At 42.5% G+C, this 16,811-nt stretch overlaps 2 protein-coding genes across 2 annotated transcripts in view; both read right to left on the bottom strand.

Annotated features, from left to right (window-relative positions):
• Positions 1 to 1,796: 1,796 nt before the first annotated feature.
• Positions 1,797 to 8,250, bottom strand: LOC118402096 (uroporphyrinogen decarboxylase-like). The gene is made up of 10 exons (XM_035799998.2): positions 8,060 to 8,250; positions 7,221 to 7,333; positions 6,988 to 7,067; positions 6,833 to 6,895; positions 6,427 to 6,624; positions 6,107 to 6,268; positions 4,138 to 4,272; positions 3,503 to 3,603; positions 3,194 to 3,260; positions 1,797 to 2,558 (listed from the first exon to the last, which is right to left on the bottom strand). The coding sequence occupies exons 1-10, from the start codon at positions 8,080 to 8,082 to the stop codon at positions 2,397 to 2,399; spliced, it is 1,104 nt and encodes a 367-aa protein (XP_035655891.1). The 5' UTR covers positions 8,083 to 8,250; the 3' UTR covers positions 1,797 to 2,396.
• A 320-nt stretch (positions 8,251 to 8,570) lies between these two features.
• The window catches only part of lyn (LYN proto-oncogene, Src family tyrosine kinase), a 12,047-nt gene continuing 3,806 nt past the window's right edge, over positions 8,571 to 16,811 (bottom strand). Inside the window, exons 3-13 of the mRNA XM_035799997.2 lie at positions 16,732 to 16,786; positions 16,461 to 16,566; positions 16,181 to 16,279; positions 15,908 to 16,011; positions 15,636 to 15,785; positions 15,069 to 15,221; positions 13,295 to 13,477; positions 13,053 to 13,129; positions 10,797 to 10,950; positions 9,893 to 10,024; positions 8,571 to 9,457 (exon numbers count right to left, since the gene is read on the bottom strand). Coding sequence (XP_035655890.1) covers positions 9,255 to 9,457; positions 9,893 to 10,024; positions 10,797 to 10,950; positions 13,053 to 13,129; positions 13,295 to 13,477; positions 15,069 to 15,221; positions 15,636 to 15,785; positions 15,908 to 16,011; positions 16,181 to 16,279; positions 16,461 to 16,566; positions 16,732 to 16,786 — 1,416 coding nt within the window. The 3' untranslated portion in view covers positions 8,571 to 9,254. The remainder of the gene's footprint in view (positions 9,458 to 9,892; positions 10,025 to 10,796; positions 10,951 to 13,052; positions 13,130 to 13,294; positions 13,478 to 15,068; positions 15,222 to 15,635; positions 15,786 to 15,907; positions 16,012 to 16,180; positions 16,280 to 16,460; positions 16,567 to 16,731; positions 16,787 to 16,811) is intronic.

Here is a 16,811-nt window from a genome sequence, read left to right as displayed (position 1 = left end):
CATGCACATGGGGAGAAACAAGAAAACATAGCCTTGCTCTACTTGGTCCTTAAACAGCGAAGTGTAAAATGATAGCACTGATCAGCAAATGAATTGTTTTTTTATTTTGCTGTTTGGGTCCAGCTGAAAAGGAGTGTGCCACCGCCGCGGCTTGAGGGTCAGACATCAAGCCAATCAGGAGACTCCTAGGCAGAGCTACTTCCTCTATCAATGTTTCACACAGTAAATCAAGGAGCATCCGTGAAGGACAACTAACCAAAACGTGATGCAGTTTTGTGGAATCCTATGCCCACAATTCCAACAACAAAAACAACTGGATTTGTACCACTCTACTTATCTCTAGTGCTTTAGCTTCCTTTCAGAGAAAAACACCCATTGGGATTAACTGTCTTTATTCCTCGTGTAAATATCAGTCTGTAATGATAATCATTTCCTTTTAAACCAAAATAAGTAATACAATTAAGCCATTTTTTATATGCCTGTTCAAAATGGAAACAAATTAAGTCTGGATAGATTTGTTCGGGAAATGGTGAAACAAAATCATGTACAGTGTGCCAACCATACCCATCCCCGACTCCCAGTCCCTCACTACATCCCCGACTCCCTCACTACAGCCCCGACTCCCAGCCCCTCACTACATCCCCGACTCCCAGCCCCTCACTACACTACTAAGTATAATTACAAGCATTTCACAAGTGTCAAAAGATTTGGACAATTACATGAAGTTAATGCAAAGAGTCAATATTTGCAGTGTTGACCCTACTTTTTCAAGACCTCTGCAATCTGCCCTGGCATGCTGTCAATTAACTTCTGGGCCACATCCTGACTAATGGCAGTCCATTCTTGCATAATCAATGCTTGGAGTTTGTCAGGATTTGTGGGTTTTTGTTTGTCCACCCGCCATCCTCCAAAAGTCTTCGCCTCACTGTGCATGCAGATGCCCTCACACCTGCCTGCTGCCATTCCTGAGCAAGTTCTGTACTGGTGGTGCTCCGATCCCGCAGCTGAATCAATTTTAGGAGGCGGTCCTGGCGCTTGCGGGACTTTCTTGGGTGCCCTGAAGCCTTCTTCACAACAATTGAACCGCTCTCCTTGAGGTTCTTGATGATCCGATAAATGGTTGATTTAGGTGTAAACTTACTGTCAGCAATATCCTTGCCTGTGAAGCCCTTTTTGTGCAAAGCAATGATGACGGCACATGTTTCCTTGCAGGTAACCATGGTTGACAGAGGAAGAACAATGATTCCAAGCACCACCCTCCTTTTGAAGCTTCCAGTCTGTTATTCGAACTCAATCAGCATGACAGAGTGATCTCCAGCCTTGTCCTCATCAACACTCACACCTGTGTTAACAAGAAAATCACTGACATGATGTCAGCTGGTATTTTTGTGGCAGGGCTGAAATGCAGTGGAAATGTTTTTTTGAGGATTCAGTTCATTTGCATGGCAAAGAGGGACTTGCAATTCATCTGATCATTCTTCATAACATTCAGGAGTATATGCAAATTGCCATCATACAAACTGAGGCAGCAGACTGAAAATGTATATTTGTGTCATTCTCAAAACTTTTGGCCACGACTGTACATCTCATTCGTCATTTAAGAGTTTCCCCTGATAATCTCAAGCACCAGTGGTATAGTGGTAGATGTGTGGACATAGGATTGGAAATTCATCTCAAATTGGGAGCTTCCCTTGAGAGCTTTGGTGAACTGCAGTGGTCCAAATCTATGGAGCACAACAAGCTGAACCAACAGTCCTGGATGAAGGCTTTTGACTGAATAAAAACAAAGAGCGAAATAAACACTAGTGCTTATGCTTTAGTACATTTGTCACAGTCAAACAACAGTGTTGGCCATGAGACCAACACACAACCTTTCAAGATAATCACATTAAACCCTTCATGTTGTTGTACGATGAACTACCTGATGAAAAAAACGGAGCAGAGGTACACATAGGAAATATTACAAGGTCGTGCACTACTTTAATGTTTTTCTTTTGTCCAAGGATTATCTATAGAATATAACCAAAATATTATTTATAAAAGAAAAATCACACACTACCGTTCTAGAAGTTTGGGGTCACTTAAATGTCCTCGTTTTTGAAAGAAAAGCACATTTTTTGTCCATTAAAATAACAGCAAATTGATCAGAAATACAGTGTAGACATTGTTAATGTTGTAAATGACTATTGTAGCTGGAAACGGCCGATTGTTTGTGGAATAGCGTAAGTCTGGATTTGTCCTGGGATAACATACTTGATAAGACCTGTTGGTAGATTGGATTTCTGTGAATACATGATACATTGTCTCTATAAACCAATGCAATGTTGCTTAGTTCTTTGGGCGCTGTTCTCTGCTAGTATGATGACTGTGGTCAATGTTGCCTGGTGACGGGGGTGTTACTTGAGATTGAGGTGACGAGAGTGAGTGTGGACAGCTTCTACAAAGGCACCCACATTCTCTGGGTCCATGTCAGGGTACAGCCCGTGGCCCAGGTTGGCTATGTACCCTCTGGTCCCAAAGCCTTCCAGCATCTTCTTCACTATCTCTGATATACGCTCCTGTAGAAACATAGACAAATGAGCATCGCTTTTGAAAGTGTGCCGTATAAGTAAGAGCAGCGGGGTTAGCAAGTGCCTGGCTCAAGAACACAATGGTTGCTGGGTCATGTGCTTGTACTGTACAGTACCTTTGTACTCAAACATCTCTCTGTATCATGTGTTTTCTATTGTCAATATTCAAGATGTATTTTTTAAATAATATAATAAAATCATTTTCGGAATGGTCAAACGTTTTCAGTGTAAACTTAAAACGACTAAAACCAGATATGAAGTATGTAGAAAGGATAATGGACTTGTATATTTTTAAATAAGATAATCTTTGAGAACTAACCATCTCCAAAACAAAAAACTAGACAGTCAGGGAGAATCAAGCATTCAAATAAATGATGCATTCAGGAGTATTTTTTGTCATGGGGCCCCCATTGATTTTGAGTCACTCATATTGCTTTAAAACTGTCAAATGTTCTCTTCGCCCCATGGCAAAAAGTGTCAAATTGCAGGAAATTAGCTTTAAAAAAGCAAAAAGTTTGTCTGCGGCAAAGAGGAGGGCCCTTAAATGTTCAGTTGGAGACTGCACCATTGGCCACGCCCACCACCTAAGCCCCATTTTGATCCAGAAAAAACCCAGTGCTTACCTTGGGGGCATAGAGTGCACAGGGGTCCATGTTTCCCTGGAGACTAACCTTTCCTCCCGTCCTCTCTCTGAAATCACAGAGACAATAGAATAGGCTCGTTAGGAAGAGTTCGTTTACAAGCTGTTCAGTGGACAAAGCCAGGCATCCCCGTTGACAGGATAAACTTGTGAATCCAATACAATTTAAACATATGACACAAAATGTATTTTGCAAACGTTGGCTCGGCCATTGACTGTCTAGGAAGCTAACTCTCTGGGAATGATTCATAATCATCAATTGCTTTCTGTGAAAAGGGTTCATGTCCATTACCGTGCTGAGCGTGGATCAATGGTCCAATCCAAACCAACAACCTCATAGTGGGACTGAGAGAGGTCCTCCAGACCATAGTGGCCGTCCTTGGCAAACACAATCTGGAATAGAACATACAGGACACGGTGGGGGGGGGTTACAGAATGGTCCAGGGAACTTTAAAGACACACCCGTGAAAAACTAAAATTACAAAACAATTGTGAAATATTTAATTATGAGCAGTGTTGTACAGGTTAAAAAAAAAGACTTCAGGTCGGCGTGAAAAGAAAAGTAACTGTTTCATTGCGTTTTTCGGCAAAAAAGTGGGTTAACTGTGTTAACTTGCATTTACCCGCCACTACACTGCTGATTCTGAGACCTACAACATGCTATATAATGATTCAAGGCATAAAAAAAAAACTCTAATGTATTTCTGACTATTTAAGATGCCGCCTGTAGAGACAAATCTGACCATATAGTGCCATCTACTGGTGAAATATCACATCACACTGGCCAACATATCTCACTGCAATAACGGCAAGCCTTTTATAACGTAGGAGATGATAAACAAAAGATTGTCTTGAAAATCTAGTGACATAAAATCCACAAAATGGAGGTCTGTGTTGATGTGTGAATGACAGTCTTTGTGGGCTCACCATGGGGACATCCTGGCCTGACTCCTTCAGCTGGTCCTTGACCTTACGGGCGATGTCTCGGAGGTAGGGCTGGGAGAACTCCTGGAACTCCACTGGGCCCAGACAACCAGCATGGGACTCAAACACCTGCAAGGCCTGGGGAAACACAGGGATGGGGGGGGGATGTATCTACACTGAGTGTACAAAACATTAGGAACATCTGCTCTTTCCATGACAGACTGACCAGGTGAATCCAGGTGAAAGCTATGATCTCTTTTTGATGTCACTTGTTATATCCACATCAATCAGTGTAGATGAAGAGGAGGAGAAAAGAAGAAGAAGGATTTTTAAGCCTTGAGACGACAGACATGGATTGTGTGCCATTCCGAAGGTGAAAGGCCAAGACAAAATATGTGACTGCCTTTGAACGGGGTATGGTAGTAGGGGCCTTTGAACGGGGTATGGTAGTAGGGGCCTTTGAACGGGGTATGGTAGTAGGGGCCTTTGAACGGGGTATGGTAGTAGGGGCCTTTGAACGGGGTATGGTAGTAGGGGCCTTTGAACGGGGTATGGTAGTAGGGGCCTTTGAACGGGGTATGGTAGTAGGGGCCTTTGAACGGGGTATGGTAGTAGGGGCCTTTGAACGGGGTATGGTAGTAGGGGCCTTTGAACGGGGTATGGTAGTAGGGGCCTTTGAACGGGGTATGGTAGTAGGGGCCTTTGAACGGGGTATGGTAGTAGGGGCCTTTGAACGGGGTATGGGTATGGTAGTAGGGGCCTTTGAACGGGGTATGGTAGTAGGGGCCTTTGAACGGGGTATGGTAGTAGGGGCCTTTGAACGGGGTATGGTAGTAGGGGCCTTTGAACGGGGTATGGTAGTAGGGGCCTTTGAACGGGGTATGGTAGTAGGGGCCTTTGAACGGGGTATGGTAGTAGGGGCCTTTGAACGGGGTATGGTAGTAGGGGCCTTTGAACGGGGGTATGGTAGTAGGGGCCTTTGAACGGGGTATGGTAGTAGGGGCCTTTGAACGGGGTATGGTAGTAGGGGCCTTTGAACGGGGTATGGTAGTAGGGGCCTTTGAACGGGGTATGGTAGTAGGGGCCTTTGAACGGGGTATGGTAGTAGGGGCCTTTGAACGGGGTATGGTAGTAGGGGCCTTTGAACGGGGTATGGTAGTAGGGGCCTTTGAACGGGGTATGGTAGTAGGGGCCTTTGAACGGGGTATGGTAGTAGGGGCCTTTGAACGGGGTATGGTAGTAGGGGCCTTTGAACGGGGTATGGTAGTAGGGGCCTTTGAAGGGTATGGTAGGGGTATGGTAGTAGGGGCCTTTGAACGGGGTATGGTAGTAGGGGCCTTTGAACGGGGTATGGTAGTAGGGGCCTTTGAACGGGGTATGGTAGTAGGGGCCTTTGAACGGGGTATGGTAGTCGGGGCCTTTGAACGGGGTATGGTAGTAGGTGCCAGGCGCACCGGTTTGAGTGTGTTAAAAAGTGCCACGCTGCTGGGTTTTTCACAATCAACAGCTTCCTGGTCCACCACCCAAAGGACATCCAGCCAACTTGACACAACTGTTGGAAGCATTGGAGTCAACATGGGCCAGCATCCCTGTGGAACGCTTTCAACACCTTGTACAGTCTATGCCCTAACGAACTGAGGCTGGGGGGCTCAACGCAATAGGAAGGTGTTCATAATGTTTGGTACACTCAGTGTATGTCTTTTGTATAATGTGCCTATGCCAGGGGCCCTATAAGGCATGAATAAAATCAACATTCTATCAGTTCCTAGATATTGAGCTATCAAATAATTAATGGTCATCTGGCAAGTGTAACATCTTCTCCTTGTCCAATTAAGTGCTGTAAATAAAATGATCTACCCTCTATTCACCTCATAATTTTCCCATCTGCAAGAACTCTGAGCTAGCAGTGCACCCGAGGATAAACTGTAGTAAGATACAGCTGGAACTCAATCTCCCATGATGCCTAGCTTACCTGTGCCCCAGCAGCCACTTGTCCCAGCAGGTACTCTACGATGACATCTGTCAGCATCTTTAGCAGCTTGTGGCTGGCCTCAGGGTGGCGGTACAGCCAGCGCTTAGCCTTGGAGTGGGTTGTTGAACCTCCCCCCTCAATCATATAGGCCATTAGGGTCCACTATAAGGGAAAACAGATGATGATATGGGCCACTTTACCGAAGCCACTAGTCTAAGAACACCAAAATACAACACATTTTTTTCTTCTGACAATTGAATCAACCAATAGATTATTTATTCAAAAGTGTTCTCTCTGTCTGTGTGTGTGTGCGATCTCACCGGGGCACCAGTGAAGCCAATCAGAGGGACCTTGCCATCCAGTTTGTGGCGTGTCAATGTGATGGCCTTGAAGACATAGCCCAGCTCCTTGTTGACGTCCACCTTGGGCTGCAGGAGCAGCAGGTCCTCTGGCTCATTTAGGGGCTCTGGGAACGTAGGGCCCTTTCCTGCCACCATCTGGACATCCATACCCATGGCCTGGTAGCAGGAACACACATACACCCAGACATTCATTGGGCAGTTCCCATTCATCATACTGTATCTGAGTTATGTGTTTCCTCCTCTCCACATACTACACAAAGAGATGACCTTCTTACTGAGGAGGAAAAGGAGGAAGAACACTTGTAATTGAAGTGAGTAAAGTAATGGCAAATAAAAATCTTTGTCAGACAAGGACTACTCTTACCTGTGGGATAACCAGGATATCTGAGAAGATGATGGCAGCATCAAATGGGAAACGTCTCAATGGCTGTGAGAAGACCCCCAAAAATAATAGGTGAACGTTATCAATCAAGGCTAAGATGTTTTGTAGATCGTTATATACCTGTACTGCATAGCTACCTGGAGAGTGAGTTCGCAGCAGGCTGCAGGTGACCGACAAGTTTCAAAGAAGTCCTTCCCAGCTCTGAACTCACGGAACTCTACAAACAGACATGTCAATACCAGCAACCCATTAAAGGATGGATGGGTCCACTCAAACAATAACAACCTACTCATATTTGATTTAGCCTAGTGCTTGTTAATGTTAGTCTCTTATGTCAGTGAAGTGAATATGAGGGTGTCGTGAGGCCCACCTGGCAGGTAGCGTCCAGCCTGTCTCATACACCACACAGGCACATGATTGGTCTCCTGGCCATGGCATGCACGGAGGAATGTATCATTCTTCAACTTAGGGAAGTCTTTGGGGCTAAAAAACAAAATATAATGTCAAAGATGGAATGAGACATTGTCAAAGCAATGTAAGCAGAACATGACGTTTTTCCCCTCCCAACCCACCCATTCACTCAAACAGGTAGATAGGTAGGTACAGACACATTTAGTTAGTAATATTCTTCACCACTTTAACAATGAGGTCATATTCTTATCAGAGGCAAGGCCTACTCCTCCCCTTATCCTAGCTATCGTGTTGGCCACCCACTATAGAGTGCTGTAGGAGCATGTGATCTAAAAAGATAAGTCCCCCCTCTCTGTTATCAGCTGCACATTGTGAAACGGTTGAATGAAATTATGCAGGTTCTCTCTTTCTCATGCAACTTCATAGTGACACTGTCACAAATGCTTTACGTACCAAGCCTAACAATACTTCAATGTGACATGCTGCAAGTCTTCATCGTGTTCCTTTAGTGACTGAGGCAAAGTTGCCTGGATCAGTTAGCTGTTAATGGTGGGTAGCTAACTAGCTAGCTTCTTAGCACACAATTAAAAAAAGAACTATCTAGCTACAATCAAGCATGAGAAGAACACAAACAACACTGCATGCACTTGAATGTCGACGTAATAGATAGATAGCTAATGGTTCTGTGTTTTGTAACGCTTCCAATAAAATGTATATTATTCTATACAAGCTAAATGGTAAGCTAGTCGGCTAACGATTGCTTGCTTTAGAGTAGCTAGGTATACAGAATATACGTACAGTATTAGATCGTCATTTTCCATGATGGGACAGATGATACAATGGTTGAGAAAGTGTAGAAATTATGTTTACGTGTCCTAAATGTCAGTGGCACAATGCTGCCTGCTTCTTAACTATCATCCAGAATGTTGTACAACTAAAATTATGTCACACCCCTCGGTTACAGGGCGCGGCCATCTTTAGAAAGTCATGTGACCACTATGGTTACGTTTAAACTTTTTGCCTTGCGAAACCCGAATTTTGTATGTTGCGCACTGTGATATCTATCGGTAGTTGTCCGTTTCTAAGATCTTTTGATTGATACTTTTCATGTTTTGTAAGTCAATTCACTGACTCAAGTGATCTCACATCGCATGGAGAAGTGAATTCATTGAAAAGCGCTAGTACAAAAAGAGGACATGGAACGCCACTTGTCTTGTCTGAAGATAAATAGTTGATAGCATATAATATAATTTCTAGCGCTGATGACACTTTTCAAATAACTTAAAATAGGCCAAAATTATAAAACATCTGCAAATAAGTATTTTTATTGATACAGATCATTTGCATTTATTCAGGTTAATACAATCACGTGATGTCACACATCAATATCTCATAAAAAAAACTAAAATACAACAAATATACATGAAATAAATCATTAGTCTCATTATTTCTGTCATTCAGAAAATAACCCAAAAGATCAGCTGCTAAAATAAATCAATGTACCTTGAAATACAAAGAAAAATAGAAATGTAATAGATGAAAAGGTAAGCATCTGTGCTGGTAAAATGTATGATTGAATTCAACATGGCAAACAGATATGGCTAAAGTGATAATAAATATGTGGTAGAATGCCTATTTTGTGCTGTTCAATGTGATAATTATTCTACAGGTTTGATCAGAGTCAGTCAACATTAAGCCATTTGTTATTCAATCATTTTGCGTGAAATGCTGAAATGCACAAGCAGGTCTATACTTCAATATGAAGTTGAGTTCATAGATTCATCTTTGGCTTGCCTAACAAATAAACAAGCAGTCAACTTGTCCGACAATATCTCTACTTCCGCTGAATAGCTGATATTGTTGCTGGTGGATTGACAATTCCATAATGAAACTAGCACATTGGCAGATGTATGTACATCCCAAAGGACACCCTATCCCCTACATAGTGCACTACTTTTGGCCAGAGCCCTATTGGGACTCAGACATTGACTTCCTAGGGCTGCTGTTGGTACTGGCCCTCTGTGGCGGTGTAAAAGTCATCTAGGACACTCTGGATGTAGTCAAATGTAGGCCTGTCATCTGGCTTGCTCTTCCAACAACTGGTCATGATGTCATAGAGCTCATTGGGACAGTTCTCAGGGCGGGGCATTCTATAACCTCTCTGCACTGAAGTCATCACCTCACCATTACTCATCCCTTGAAAAAGGAAAAAGGGAACAGAAAGATTCAGTGAGACGAAGCAGATACTCTGAAATGCAGGTCGACCCAAATTGGAAAAAAAGCAAATGTGACCAATTCTTATTTCTGTGGGGAAAATGGTTGATCAATAGCGGAAAAAAATACAAATAAAAAATACAAATAAAGTCAGCAGGTATTTGGTATTTCCTAACGCATCACAATAAATACCATCAAACCAAATACAGGGTCCTTCTCTGGAGAATACCACTCAATGATCTCATGCAATATCTGTCATTAACCAGCAGATGGCGATAAATATATGTTAACGCCTATTATTTCGTTAATTCAAACTCTATATTTGGCAGCATATCGTGCTGAAATCAGGCTTGAGTAGCTAGTCTTAAATATGAAAGTATTGTGTGTGTTTATGTGTATAAGGTTGCATGTAATTACCTGGGTAAGGTATTTTTCCATAGGTAATGATTTCATACAGGAGGACTCCAAAGGACCACATGTCTGACTTGATAGTGAAGGATCCATAGTTGATGGCCTCTGGTGCTGTCCACTTGATGGGAAACTTTGCACCTGTAATGGGCAAACACTCACATATTCAGAGGACGGAATAGTTTGACACTTATCTGCCGAACCAACCAACCAAGGTACAATTATATACACTAGTACATGTTTGGAGTGCTGACAGAAGCATTCTTGTGTAACGGATGTGAAACGGCTAGCTAGTTCGCGGTGACGTCACTCGCTCTGAGACCTTGAAGTAGTGGTTCCCCTTGCTCTGCAAGGGCCACGGCTTTTGTGGAGTGATGGGTAACGATGCTTCGTGGGTGACTGTGTGTGCAGAGGGTCCCTGGTTCGAGCCCGGGTATGGGCGAGGGGACGGTCTAAAGTTATACTGTTACTTATACTGTTACTGTTACTTGTGCAAACCAATATGCAATGATAACCAGTTTGCTTCGAGCATGTTTACATTGCTGATATGTACCTCTACTTCCTCATTGGCATAACAAAAAACAAACACACTATGCAAAGCCTGATCCAAGTCCCTTAGATAAACATCAACATCATGTCCCTCAGCGGTACTAGTCTCTAAAGATACGATCTTACAAAATATACACAATTACACTACTGTAATAACTCTAGAGAGCAACAGGGAATTTCTCTATACTGTCTTGCTCAGCCAAAGATGTGACACGAGACAAATCGTTTTGGGAAAAACTCATGATGCATAATTAATCAGTCATGAATGTTATCACATGAATCACACATATGTATAACAGTATGGCCAAAGTACAGTATTAATATTGTACTAACTAATTCTAGCATGCACAGACGGAAGGCTCACCCTCTCTGGCTGTGTACTGGTCATCTTCTATAACTCTAGCAAGGCCAAAGTCAGCTATTTTACACAGCAAACTCTCAGACACCAGGACATTGGCTGTTCTCAGGTCACGGTGGATGTAGTTCTTCTTCTCAATGTAAGCCATTCCCTCCGCAATCTGAAAATTGATGAAAGTTCCCCTCAGAGATTAATAAAGTACCTATCTATCTGAGATGAAACTCAATTCAGCATTCGACCCAAATTAGTCAAACTTTCCGACTGACTTGTGTCGTTTCGTTCCCATAAAACAGTACTGATAATGGTTAATAACTAGACTTCTCTTCTGACAAAAATTCAGTATGGCAAATGTGCAATGCTGCACAACATGCACCACATGACCAAAAGTCTGTGGACACCTGCTCGTCAAACATCTCATTCCCCGTTCTGCCAGTCACATTCTCTTAAAGTTCCCCAAAGCACACACATCCCTGGGTCGCTCCTCTTTTCAGTTCGCTGCAACTAGTGACTTGCTCGAGCTGCAAAAAACACTCAAACTGGACCGTTTTATCTCCATCTCTTCATTCAAAGACTCAATCATGGACACTCTTACTGACTGTTGTGGCTGCTTCGCGTGATGTATTGTTATCTCTACCTTCTTGCCATTTGTGCTGTTGTCTCTGCCCAATAATGTTTATACCATGTTTTATGCTGCTACCATGTTGTTCTGCTGCCATGTTGGGTTGCTACCATGCTGTGTTTTCATGTGTTGCTGCCATGCTATGTTGTTGTCTTTAGGTCTCTCTTTATGTAGTGTTGTGTTGTCTCTCTTGTCGTGATGTGTGTTTTGTCCTATGTTTTTTTTTTTTTTAGTTTTTTAAATGAATCCCTGTCCACGCAAGAGGCTATTTGCCTCTTGGTAGACCACCATTGTAAATAATAATTTGTTCTTAACTGACTTGCCTAGTGAAATAATGGTTTTATTTTTTTCTATAACATTCTTCACTCTTCTGGGAAGGCTTTCCACTAGATGTTGGAACATTTCTGCGGGGACTTGCTTCCATTAAGCCACCAGCCGATGCTAGGCATTGTATATGGTGATCTTAGGCTTGTGTGTGGCTGCTCGGCCATGGAAACCTATTTCATGAAGCTGGCAGTTTGGAACTCGGTAGTGTGTGTTACAACCGAGGACAGGTGATTTTTACACGCTACAAACTTCAGCACTCTGTGGTCCCGTTCCGTGAGCTTGTGTGGCCTACCACTTCGCGTCTGAGCCGTTGTTGCTCTTAGACGTTTCCACTTCGCAATAACAGCACTTACAGTTGACCGGGGCAGCTCTAGCAGGGCAGAATTTTGATGACTGACTTGTTGGAAAGGTGGCATCCTATGACGGTGCCATGTTGAAAGTCTCTGAGCTCTTCAGTAAGGCCATTCTACTGCCAATGTTTGTCTATGGAGATTGTATGGCTGTGTGCTCGATTTTATACACCTGTCAGCAACTAGTGTGGCTGAAATAGCCGAATCCACTCATTTGAAGGGATGTCCACATACCTTTGTATACATAGTGTAGTTAATGTTTGTATTTTACCTCTTGGTAGAATTGAATTAGCTACCAACCATTTGACTTGGTTATTACTCAACAGGTTTAAGTGAGCTGGCTGAGTCCATTCTGGGAAAGGGTTGATCTGGTTATCAGACAATTGTTTCATTTCCCCAACTGCATCCTCTTTCACTTTGTCTTAACACGTTGTGCAACTGTGGCTAGATGCAGTTTTCCCAAGCCTGAACTGACCACACCTCTCAGTCAATCCACAAAGACCTGATTAAAGTTCATGAGGAATTTCTATTGAACTAATTAGTATCTCAAGTGTACTGATCCACATGGAATGAGGTATATTCCTTTTAAAATGTGTGACCTTTTTTTAGGTAGTTTACTTCTTTGGTGAGGCATGTTATCAATGGTACCTTATGGATCATCATTTTGTGTATTGACTGTTTGGTTGAATAACATTTCTTATACTTCCATGAGACCCATACTTTAATAGGCATGTGTGAGGCACCACAGGATGGTCTTCACTTGTCACTTCTATGTTCTTAGTTTGTTGCAACTCATTTGGAAAGTGCGTCACCAAATAGTATTTAGTTGCTATTCCTCTTTCTGGTTTACCAATGGAAAAACTGACATCATCATCTATTTCTGAAGTGGAAATGTCTGTAAAGTTGAGCAATAATCTTAATCCTTGTTGACATATAGAGATGAAAAGAAGAACGAACATGCATTACCTGTGCAGAGAAATCGATGAGCTTAGGTAGCTGAACTTTGCAGCCTACCTCACTTTTTAGGAAATCTAAGAGGCTACCTAAAAAAAGGAAAGAAACAAAATGGAGGAATAGAAACCAAACCAATGAAAATGTGCAGAGGTGACTTACAGAACACTTATATAACTTATGTAACATCAAATGGTGTGTATTGATGAAAACATGTCGGCAAAATGATTAGGAATTGGACATGAAGGGTGTTTTACCATTGGACATGTACTCTGTGATGATGTAGATGGGCTCGACCTTGGTGACGACGGCGTAGAGGCGCACCAGTCTGTCGTGTTGCAGGGTCTTCATCAGGTTAGCCTCCTCCATGAAGGCCTCAGCTGACATGGTGCCTGGCTTCAGTGTCTTCACTGCCACCTTAGTCGTGTTGTTGTAGAACGCTGCAACAAGGAGGGATTTACACAGTATGAAGTATATAAAAATGTCTTCTACCTACTGTATTTTTTTGTCTTTTTATTTGAATGACATTTTGATTGGAAGATTTCACATAAACAGTTTCACACGATTAAGCAACAAGGGAACGAATGGCAGTGACATAGAGTAGTGAAGCGCAGTTCATACTCAATAAATAGAACGAAGGAATTAAGCTGTAACAGTTCCGGAAAAAACTGTTTGTTTGAGAGGGCTAAAAGTAGACAGCAGGAGCCTTGAGACAGATACATTTTCATGTTTCAGCTTCACTGCACTCTGAACAAACATCAACTGTAAGACGCCTCAGGGGAATGATGATAGAACTGCTAGAGAGACCATTGATTCAAAACAATAACTCTCAGTGTACGTCCCAAATGACAGCATATTCCCAATATAGTGTATTACTTTTGACCAGGGCCCATAGAGCTTTGGTCAAAAGTAATGCACTATGTAGGGAATAGGGTGCTATTTGGAATGCACATAATAAAATACAAGCTAGGGAGTTTCTCTGTATATATTACTGATTAACAAGTGGAGTTTCAGTACAAGCTTGAGCATTTTGAACCCTCCGTCCAGAATAGCATTTCTTTATCACATAAGTCTCCAACAATTTTATTGTTTCCACTGTGCTAGCTGAACAAGCACTGAACTTCATCCTAATCTAAGCCTCTTAATTCCTCGTTTTCATAGAGAAGAGGGGACTAAACTCTACAGAGACATAACAAATGCAAAGAGGTGAATGAGAGGAAACAGGACTGTCGACAGCTCCATCTGGCTGGCTGGCTCACTGTGCCATAGGAAAAGCCCTTAAAGCCAATGAGTTCAGAGAAAACAAAGGAAACATCTTGAGCGCCGTACAGGAGCCCCACAGTCCATTTGGATATTTGCAAAGATGACAACTTCCTGCAATTCATCAAGGCTGTGGTGCGGGAAGGGAGGACTTGAATAATAACAAAATCCAATGCAAATTCGAAGTCAGACATACTCACATTTCCTCTACAGATGCCTCTGATAACAGCACCAACAGTTCCTTGTACCAGTCCCATCCCTCCACTCTCTACGGCTGCTCACAATCTCATAGAGACCATAGGATCAACATTTGACTGTCTGTCTGTCTCAGCTGCCCTAAACCCTGATACAATTACACCACAATAAAGTGATACCATTCAAAACAATGGAGAATTCTGACCAAAGGTCTGCCATGACTCATGCATCCACTTACATTACAATATAGATGACTTACTAATTTGGGATATCTGATAATCACCACTACTATGTTCTTGGTGAAATGACACACAGTCACATACTGTACAACAGTGGTTCCTAACCAGTGGTACTAGGACCCCTGGGGGTACTTGGCCTATCCACAGGGGGTACTTAGGAAGACTCAAGAGACCATAGGCCTACTGATCAAATGTACATGAGGGGGTACCTCAGGGGTACTCCAGGCAGAGCAAAATCACGTTGGTGGTACAGTAACCGAAAAAGGTTGGGAACCACTTACACACACATACATAACACACTCCTCCAACAGACAGGGAGCATCTTTCATTGACTCACCCATCCACACTTCACCAAATTGTCCGGCTCCTAGTTTCTTCACCATCTTGATGGACTCCTTGGAGATCTCCCAGGCATCTTTGTCCCATGGCTTCTGAGCTTTGGGTTTATCACAGGCCTTCTCCAGCTTTCGACAGAGACCATCCGATTGTTCTGGCAAGCACACAACAAACCAATGTTGAGACATAGCAGAGTGACATTACTATATTCTTTAGACAAGATATTCTTTATTTACTTTTAGTGAATAGAGAAGTTGAAAGTTTAAATCTGAAAGAAGCCAAGAAGAGTTTATGGACATAATTGGTCAAAGTGAAGAGTAATCAAGCAAGATACCACTAGGGTAGCCTAGTGGTTAGAGCGTTGGACTAGTAACCGGAAGGTTGCAAGTTCAAACCCCCGAGCTGGCAAGGTACAAATCTGTCGTTCTGCCCCTGAACAGGCAGTTAACCCACTGTTCCTAGGCCGTCATTGAAAATAAGTTTTTGTTCTTAACTGACTTGCCTAGTTAAATAAAAATGTTTAAGTTTGTGTCATATTACAGGTGGGCTCCAACACAGTGGTACTCACTGTGATAATGTTTTATCATGCTGCCAATGTCAGGGAATGTGATTTTAGGAGAGATGTAGAAGCCTCCGTTATCCAGCATCCGGATCTTATAATGTTTCACAGCGTCGGTCCCTTGGGGATCCACATCTCTGATAGACATGGAATAACTTCCTGGTGAAGAGAAACACAACATCGCAATTATACTCATATATTCAGACATCCAAATACAATAGAGTGATTCGTGGACCATCTATTTTCCTTAGAAAGACATAGTTTCTCCAGTGGGTCCTTACCCTTTGATGTCTCACTCTCGCGAATGAGGTAAGATCCTGCTTTGTTTGCAGGCGCCAAAAGTTGTCTCTCTGCGTCCTTCCTTGTAATATCCTTAAAAAACCATCTACACAGAACAGAAAAACAATACTATAGTGACACAAATTAGAAATCCAATCTTCCCCTGAAATGAACGGAAAATAACAGCTACAGGATGTGCATCTATTAACAGTGAATAGACAACCTTGTTGGCTCTGAGAGAAATGTGTAAAAGTAATTGTGATGTCGACACTCACTCCTCTGTCTCCATGGTATTGGCCTCAGCAACATAATTGGAGGGTATGAACCCTTCTTTCTTAGAGGTCAGAGACTGAGCCTTCCACCATTCACCATGCCTGAGAACAGTTTTGATTCATATGATGTCAATAAAGGGGCACAACAAGAATATACCTATTCAATGAGGACACTATTATCTTTTTATAAAATGCTTGAACAAGCAATATTCCTCTTAGTCGTACATTGGATTGGTTTATGTATAAAATCCAACACACTCAAATATGGAGAACAGGCACTTACTCTTCAAGAACCTTAAGCCTTTCCCCCTTCTTGAATCCCAAATCGTCTTTGTGTTTTGCATCATATGGGTATAGTGCAATAACTATTTTACCAGACTCAGATTGCTCTGTGTGAGATAAGAGGGACAGTGGGAACATTCGTCTGCAATCAAATCGTATTGGAATAATGCACTGCACAATGCACTGCAGAAGAAATGTAACCACCATGCAATATTTGCTCTGCATCAAATATTACTGTAATAATGTGCAATAAAGAAATACATCAAGCATACCTTCCATTTTCATGAATACCTGACCAGGCAGGAGACCTCCAGGAGGTGAGTTACTCTGTATCAAGAAATGATTTCAAATC

The sequence above is a fragment of the Oncorhynchus keta genome, chromosome 23 (genome assembly GCF_023373465.1).
Source record: "Oncorhynchus keta strain PuntledgeMale-10-30-2019 chromosome 23, Oket_V2, whole genome shotgun sequence".
Classification (NCBI taxonomy): domain Eukaryota; kingdom Metazoa; phylum Chordata; class Actinopteri; order Salmoniformes; family Salmonidae; genus Oncorhynchus; species Oncorhynchus keta.
This window is presented reverse-complemented; position numbering and strand designations above follow the sequence as displayed.

What these genes read in the sequence shown, in the direction of transcription:
- LOC118402096 (XM_035799998.2), bottom strand. Translation starts at nt 8,082, where the DNA reads ATGGAAAATGACGATCTAATACT. An exon ending in TTGGCTTCACTGGTGCCCCG is followed by an intron (nt 6,269 to 6,426) that starts GTGAGATCGCAC and finishes TTTCCCTTATAG; the next exon opens with TGGACCCTAATGGCCTATAT. An exon ending in GTGCACTCTATGCCCCCAAG is followed by an intron (nt 2,559 to 3,193) that starts GTAAGCACTGGG and finishes ATGTTTCTACAG; the next exon opens with GAGCGTATATCAGAGATAGT.